At 47.5% G+C, this 8531-nt stretch overlaps 1 protein-coding gene across 1 annotated transcript; it reads left to right on the top strand.

The window, feature by feature from the left end:
• Positions 1-5282: 5282 nt before the first annotated feature.
• B3GNT9 (UDP-GlcNAc:betaGal beta-1,3-N-acetylglucosaminyltransferase 9) lies at positions 5283-6530 on the top strand (the record flags this gene model as incomplete). Its single annotated transcript, XM_084294722.1, has 1 exon — positions 5283-6530. The coding sequence occupies one exon, from the start codon at positions 5283-5285 to the stop codon at positions 6528-6530; it is 1248 nt and encodes a 415-aa protein (XP_084150848.1).
• Positions 6531-8531: the final 2001 nt, after the last annotated feature.

The following is an 8531-nucleotide window of genomic DNA, read 5'->3' as shown; positions in this document are numbered from 1 at the left end:
ACCGTATTTTTTTTTCACATTAAAGGCTACAAAACCAGCTCAAACTGTTAAACCCGAGTTGTTTCATGCGTGTTTTGATGCACTGGATGCTGACATTTCCCTGCAGGCACCCTAAAAAGCCCAGGCACCCATGGGATGAAAATTCAGGCAAGCCCTGCACCGGGATAACTCAGCTGAGATTTTGAAACCTTTGTGTTAGCACTTCACTTCTGATTTCTTTACAAGAGGAGGACGGCAGCCTGGCACAGCTCAAAGGGAACAAACAACTAACTTTCATGCAGAAACACACGCTCGTTGCATTTGCCTGTTCAGCAATGTATTTAATTTAATCTGGTGCTGTGGATTTCTAATAGGAGCATAAGCTGGAGCAGCAGGAGGCTGAAGGAGCCTGGGATGCTCCTGGCACCCTGAGGGGCTGTCGGAGGCCAGAGCGGTTGCCAGCAGGAGGGGAAGGTCTGGAGGAAACCCAGCATCACCTGGGAGCAGTGCTGGTGAATGGCAGCTCTGTTTCTCTGCCCAGCACGGAGGCTGCAGAGGGGGAGCCTGGTCCCAGAGCTGGGCAGCAGCTGCGCCAAGGGGAGGGACAGCACGGAGAGCGAGGCTTAAAGAAGAAAGAAAATCTAATAACCTGCTGCTGAAGCCCCAGTAGCTGTCAGACAGCCTGGAAATTGCAGAAACCTCTTTGCAGCAAGGAGCAGATTTCTTCTGGGGGACCAGGAGGTCCTCAGCACCCGCAGGACCTGATGCACAGGGCAGTTGGTGACATGGTCACGAGGACACGTGGTTTCCCAGCACAAGAGCCAGTCAGTGTCACTTTGGCAGGGAAGGCAGGGTTGCAAAACAGCCGAGCACAGCCTCTTGCCACCAGTTTTGCTGTGAGGTCCTCCAGGACCTGCCCCAGGAGCTCACAGCAGGATGGGAGCAGCAGGGCTGAGCGAAGCAGTAGCACTTTGTGCAGGGAGGTGAGCAGCAGCACGTGGATTTAACATGGGGAAGATGCTGCACAGAAACAATTCCACTTCTGCTGAGAGCAGAGCTGATGGAGGAGATGGAACAGGGATGCAGAGAGAGTTTTACAACTCTCCTCTTCTGCTGGAGGCCCAATCTAGCTTCTGCTGGCAGCTAGCAGGCACAGCCAGGATGGAAAAACCGCTGGAAACAAGCTGGGATTGGGACATGCACACAGCCCTCCTGCCGCCTGCAGGGCCCCAGCTTTGGGTTTTGAGCCTTGTTTGCATGAAACAGGTTCAACAAACGCAAAGCAGAAGTAGCCAAAACCTGAAGTGCTGTCTCAAAGCACCCCCGACACCCCCAGTTTTCCAGGTTCCCCTGAGGACTGCAGAAACTCATAGAAGCCAGTGGTGGTGGATCCCCAACACTTTCTTTAGCTCATCGTACAGAGAAACAGGTAAAACACCTCCGTCAGCAACCGCAGCCCCTTTGGTGCACAACCCAAACCTACCAGCAGCCGTTCCAGCTTCAGGAAGGAGAAGAGGACCTGGGTGGGAACACTTGGCAGGGCAGCAAGCTGCTCTGGGGCCAAACAGCCTCGCTTTGCTGTTTTGGACCCTCTTCCTTGACGTTTTCAGTTTGCTTTGATACCACAGCTGCTTTTCCCGAGGCTGAGCAGGTTGAGTCACCACGCTCCCAGGCACAAAGCAACGTGCCAGAATCACCAAGGCGTCTTGACCGAAATCCAGGAACGGGATCCAGAGGCTTTTCCCCACGTGTGAGCAGGAACGCCAAGTAACGGAGACATGACAGCTGCTGCAAGAGAAGGAAATTTCCAGGATGAGCCCAAAGCTTCCTGTCATTCAACTGAGAATGAAGGATTAGCAGGTTTTTATTCATTTATTTTTTTTTTTTAAATCATCATTTAACTGCTTTTATAGCAGCACCTCTTGGCCATCGTTCAGAATCCTTCTCTTAAACAAATGAAAGCCGGGAGGCTGGCTGGACCAGACGAGGAGGGATGGCTTTGGACTCGAGGTTGCTCACCTCTGCTTTGCACTACCTGTGGAACAAAGTGCTCTGGGCCACCTAGGGCTCCTCCACCTCTTCCCACCATCACTCCAGCCTCCCCTGGGGCACCGTTTGATGCAGCAGCTTCATAACCTCAGCGATGCTTCACAAGCTGGACAGAGAACCCCAGAACATCCCTGCACAGGGGCACCCACGCTGGATGTAGACGGGTGGCAAGATGCTGTGCTGAGAAACGCTCTGCTGTGCTCTTTTCTCTGGCATCAAATATTTGCCGAAAGCCTCATAAATTTGTCTTTTTTTCTCCCCAGTGTCAAGGAGGATGAATAATATTTTTGGCTCAAGGACATGCCAGAGTCAACAATCGCTCTCGAGCGAGGGACAGGACAGCTTTTCCCACACTGACGTCCATGGGTAGAGCCGACACCTGTGTTAGAATTGAGGACATTTCCTCCAGAAGAAGGAAATACATAACCTTGACGGGAAAACCCATATAATTCCATCAAGGATTCACATCAAAGGCTGGCAACTCCTTTTGAAAATTTGATGTCTATATTCAGCGCTGAACTGCTTCATTTCAGCATGAAAATTGCTATTTCAGATTCTTTTCTTTCAATAAATGAAAACACAGAAGAAAATCTGGGCTATCAGCCCAGGCGTGTAACAATTTAGGGCTTTTCTTGGCTTTTTTGAGGGCCCTTATTGCCAGATCCTGAGATGCTGGCAGGATAAATCTGTAAGTCATGGAAATCATGAGTTTCATGACACACACGTTTTATTCCAAACCCTAGCTGATAAAATTAAACACGGGAAAGAGCCAGGACTTTTATCCAGCTCCTTAATTACCATCTGGAGCCTGGCAGCTGAAATAAGATCAAACTTTTGTACAGAAAAGGGAAGAAAAATTGTGATTAAAAAGGGGAAAGAGAGGAGATTTTACAAAGAGCTTGAGCAGAGACACCCAGACATCCCAGCACTGCCAGGATCCATCCTGCCAGGGGCTGCGCATCTCCCGCTCGCTACAGAGTGCCGTGGTTGCCTATCCCATTACAGCAGAAGTAGGAAAAAATCCTCAATTTTAGCTTCCAGGAGTCTTTTTGAGAAAAGCTCCCTCTTTCAGGTGGCTGAATATCACCCAGCAAAACTTGTTGCTTCTGATGTGTGCCCACATAAGAGGGACGGCACGGCTTTCTGTCTCCTTAGCAGGTCCAATTCAGTGGCATGCCCTGGGAGTAGTGAGACCTGCCTTTCATTTCCTGCAGCTTCTGGAAAATTATTGAAGGTAATTTGAAAAAAAGCCTGCTGGGAACTGTGTGGTGACAGATAAAGGACGATTTAGCACACGAGACGCACAGCAGGCTGCTGCAGAGACCACAGTCAGGACTCACCAAGGGTAACAGATGTAAAATGCAAACAGCTTGTAGGCATTCGAAGGGACTCTTTCACCAGGCTGAAGATAATGATAATTTGAAAGCTGGACTGGTTAAAACATCTGCCTGGCCTAGAAGGGAAGCAGAAGGTACAGCAAAGTTATGCTTGGAAAAAAGAGAGCTGGTACCATGTGGTAGCACGCTGCTCCGCATTTCAACAGCAACTTGGAGAGGGGGGTTAAATAGCAGTGGAAAAACCAAAATATTTTCAAATACGGAGATCCAAGAAATGTGCATCTAACAATTTTAAACGTGCTGGCCAAGAAATCAACTGCTTTAATAGCTTTAATTTTTCATAAATCTTGAAATGCTGCATCCATCCCTGGGGGTAAGGCTATGCCACACTTTAATGCTTCGGCATTCCAGGCTTGTCAATCTCATTTTGAGCTACAAAAAGCTTATCTTATGCCTGATACAGAAATCGTGGTTAATAAACAATTAGCAGGGGACACAACCTGTGACATTGAAGAAAGATTTGCTGGAAAAGGGTGCCACTGAGCTAAGGAGGGTCCTGGTTTAGGTCGGAATACACGATTCTGACAAGTCCGTAGCTGCCCGGGAGCCGTGAGTCAGCCTGATGGCAACGGGGCTTGATTGGAGGCTGAGAATCCACCCGCGTGCTCTTGAGTTTAACAATGCTGAAAACAGTTAAGTACAGGAAAAATTGTGTAGAAAACCACAAGTCCTGGCTCCTCCACCCTCTTCTGTCCTGCCTCAGTGCTTCAGTCCCTTAAGCGAAGACAGACTGCGGTGCAAGCAGACGGCTTTGGCTTGAGAAGTTTTTGGATAACATCTTCCCAGCTTGTTCAAAGACAACGACAGCAAACTGTAATACCTTCAAACATATCTTCTACTAATATGGAACAGGCAAGACAGATTTGTAAATCACATAGGAGTGTAAAAGATTGCTGGTGTGGCTACAGCCAGCTCCCTCCCTGAACTAGATTTACGTCCTGCTTTCTGCCTTCTTGTAACTCTCCTTTTTTTTTTTTTTGCAGCTGAAGAACTGATGGAATGAGACAGATCATCTCTGGGAAAAGTGTAAGTGGAGAATCAAATCTTGTATTTCAAAAGGCAGCTTCACCTCTCACATGTGAATAAAACACTCCTAATGCTAGTCTCTGCCTTGCTTCTGTGTTTTGGGATTTATTTGTGCATCTCTTGCTTAGTGGTTAGGAGCAGGTTGGCAGAGGCAACGTGCCTGTACCCTTTCTAACCTTATTAATGGAAGAGAAGTAATTTATTACAATTTAATGTTTTATAAAGATTACTGGCAGCAAAAGGGCCTTATGTGCATTCAAGATCGTGCCTAATGTATTCATTTTGAAGGCATAAATCACAGTTGGTTTGAGAGTTCACTTTGCATTTGGGGTAAACTCCAGTGATTGTCCAGCTACTGAAAACCTGCTTGTCAGCAGCCAGTTACCAAGTCAAAAGGAATTAAAACCCAACGATTTATGGAAGTACGGCACAGTCCATCGGTCCCTGCTTTGGGAAGAGCAAGGTCAAAAAGCCTCTGAAATGGCAAAATGCATTCCGGAGGGAGGGACATGGGAGGAAGGACGGATTAGTGGTGTATTTTGGGAGTGGGTGTATTTTGGGATTGGTTTTCAGGATGTTGGATGACTTCTTGGTGACTTACACCTAAGCAAGGCACAGAGCCAGATCACTGGGATCTGCGTTAGGTCTGGGACCTCTGCATCTCTTAGCGAGTTCCTTACCATGTCTTGGTGTTTCCATGAGTAAAATGTATTTGCTGGCTTGTTTTCTAAATCCTGCTTGGTGACATGCTGCACATTTATTTACAGATGGGCATTGGTGCCAGGCAGCTCAGACACAGCTTTTAGCAGTCCCAGGAAGACCACGGGGACAATGAGAGTTCGTCTCAAAGGGGACGCGATCTGTACCCTTCTCCTGGTGGTCGCACTTTGCTCTTTACTCTACACCCAGCTGGAGCATTTTGCCCCAAAAGGGCACAAGGAGCCGACGCAGAAGCAGCCCTCAGCAACGCAGCGAATACTCTCTGACCCCAGAGCACCTGGGAGACCCACACCAGCAGAGGCAACAGCACCCAAACCCCAGTTAATTCCCACTGTTAGACGAGCAGAAGCAGCTAACACCAGGGTCCAAACTATAACCCCAGCCCCAGCAGCCGATTCTGCCTTCAACTTCAAGCGCTATCTCCTCAACAAGGACAACAGGAACTTCAACCTCCTCATCAACCAGCCCAAGAAATGCAAGAGAACACCCGGAGGTCCCTTTCTGCTCATCGCTATCAAATCGGTAGTTGAAGACTTCGACAGACGAGAGATCGTCCGGAAAACTTGGGGCAGGGAGGGTTTGGTGAACGGGGAGCAGATTCAGCGAGTGTTCCTGCTGGGAACACCAAGGAATAGGACAGCGCTGGCCACATGGGAGACCCTGATGCACCAGGAGAGTCAGACGTACCGCGACATTTTACTTTGGGACTTCATGGACACTTTCTTCAACCTGACCCTGAAGGAGATCCACTTCCTGAACTGGGCTGCTGAATTCTGCCACAACGTGAAGTTTATTTTTAAAGGCGATGCTGACGTTTTTGTTAACATCGAGAACATCGTTGACTTCCTTGAGAGACACAACCCCGCCGAGGACCTCTTTGTTGGGGACATCATCTACAACGCCCGGCCCATCCGCGTTCGGAAGAGTAAATATTATATCCCAGAGACCATGTACGGGCTCAGCATCTACCCTGCCTACGCAGGAGGAGGAGGTTTTCTGCTCTCCAGCTGCACCATGAGGAAGCTCTCCAGGGCTTGCAGAGAGGTAGAACTCTTCCCCATCGACGATGTCTTCTTGGGCATGTGCTTACAGAGAATCAACCTCAAACCCATTCTGCATGAAGGTTTCAAGACCTTTGGGATCGTCAAGCCTTCTGCTGCCCCGCACCTACAGACGTTTGAGCCCTGTTTTTACAAAGATCTCATGGTAGTTCACAGCCTGAAAGTTGCTGAGATCTGGCTGATGTGGAACCTGCTGCACAGCCCGAGGCTTTCCTGTACTCAGAAGAAGCAAGTGAAGAAGCCTTTCCAATGGAAGAGGAAAGCTCAAGCAGCTACACAGGCATCGCCCCTCAGATAATGCAGGCAGACTGCAACAAAAGCACAAGGAAAAACAGCTGAGAAAGGGAACGTCAAATTTTTGCAACCAAATGAACAGACTTTAGAAGAAGAGGGCTTTAGCACAGCCTATTTACGAGCAGACAACAAAAACTATTGCAGAAATGTGCCAAAATTCCCCATTTGCACACACGTACCACGTAGGTCCTTCTCCAGTAATGTGCCCAAATAATCCTAACAGTATCTTTAATTTATTATTATTTATTAGAGTAACACTAGTGCTTAGCAGGCCAATGTGTACAGACACATTGCAAAATGCAGTCTGGAGAGATGTTTCAGCATTGTTAGACGTGCAAAATGGAAGGAGAAAGAAGAGACAAGGCCAAGAAGCACAGGGATTGCTGTCAACTTGTTCCTTTGATTAGGACTGGAATTACTCAGACTCAATGAGAAACAAGCAAACTACACAGTTAACTAGAGCAAAGGAAATCAGGTGTCCTCAGTGGGTGCTCAAATGAAATCACCACTGCCTGGTTGGCTTTCTGTGAGCCTCAGAGGAGAAGAAAACAACAGCTTTGAATTGGAGTCCCATATATGTTGCAGAACTACAAGAAAACAAGCGTGGGAGCTAGGGCTGACACAGCTGGCTGAGCAGAAGCCATATGAGTAGGTAACTGGGAAGGGGTAAGAACACTGAAGGGCATTTAAAAAAGGAAAAGAAGAACTTTCAGTTGATCCCTTTTCATGTCTTGATTTTTCATTAATTGTAGCAACACACGAGTTCAAAGACATGCTCCACTGACACGCTGTCAGGACTCAGGGAGCAGTTTATGGCACTTTAGCGAGCTCAGACTCTACATTATGCTGACTGGCGCTCAGTGAAGACTCAGAGCTGTCCAACAGCATCCAACCTCTCTTACCACGTAATCCAGCTCTTCCAAAAGCTATCTGGAGAGATCCTTTTGGCCTTTTGCTTGTGAGAGTGAAATCACAGAGCTGCTGCTTGCATCACTTTTGAGAGCTCCTTCAGACCACAGGAAAACTTGTCAATGGACTGGGCTGGTTCCTCCAGACCTCGGTGCTCTTCCTGGCACACAGTCAGCTGCAAAGAGCAGCCAAGACTTTCAACATTGCTGTGGGTGTCATGGGAAGGAAGAAAGCAGTCTTCAGACAGAAGGGCTTCAGAATAAAAGCCTTTCTAAACTTATTGCAAAAAAAAGCAGCAGCAGAGCAATTTTTCTGTTGGTAGATGACTTTCCGTGTTTCAGTTAGTCTGTAACTTTATAAATATTTTAAACATCCGACAAGAACACTGGACTGCTTCATTTTTCAAAGAACTGTCAATACTTCAGAGCACTTTGTTTTTCCAGCAGCAGATTACCATACCAGAACATCGTTTTTTTGGATATCAAAGAGGAAGCAAATCCCTCCAAATCTGGGTTAAAAAGCAATGGTATACTTGAGGCAAAGAGCCTGGATTTGCTTTTGATACTGGATTTGCTAATCCTTTTGCAATTTCCCCCCCCCCTCAACAAAACATCTATTCATCAGAGTATCCCAGATGCCATCCCCCTTCAGGAGGACACATCCACACAGCTTCAAAGGCAATCGCAGTGTCATGAACCTCCAGGAAGCTGCTTTCGCTTAAACAGAGCCTGCAGTACAGCTGCACTTCAGACCTGGGTGTAGCCTTCCTCCCATCCAGCTGCAGGCTGGACTTTGCTCTTGAATTAACTATGCACAGAATGTGAAGGAAAATATGCTGGTAGTATCTATCAACAGACTATTGAAAAGAGCCTTAGATGTTATCATAATCTTCAGAGTTTAAGCCCTAACGTATTTCCATGGAAAGGCTGGCCGTGTAGAAATCAAAGAACCAAAATCCGATTTTGGATATTTTCAGGACAAGAGCCTGAAATCCAAAATTCTCGTGCAAGCTTCACAAGGAACTCTGTAAAGTGTAGGAATAAGCCTCAGTGGTGGGAGAAAGCTGTGCCCATCTGCTCAAGTGTGTGATATGTTA

The sequence above is a fragment of the Netta rufina genome (genome assembly GCF_964035555.1).
Source record: "Netta rufina genome assembly, chromosome: 13".
Lineage (NCBI taxonomy): Eukaryota > Metazoa > Chordata > Aves > Anseriformes > Anatidae > Netta > Netta rufina.
This window is presented reverse-complemented; position numbering and strand designations above follow the sequence as displayed.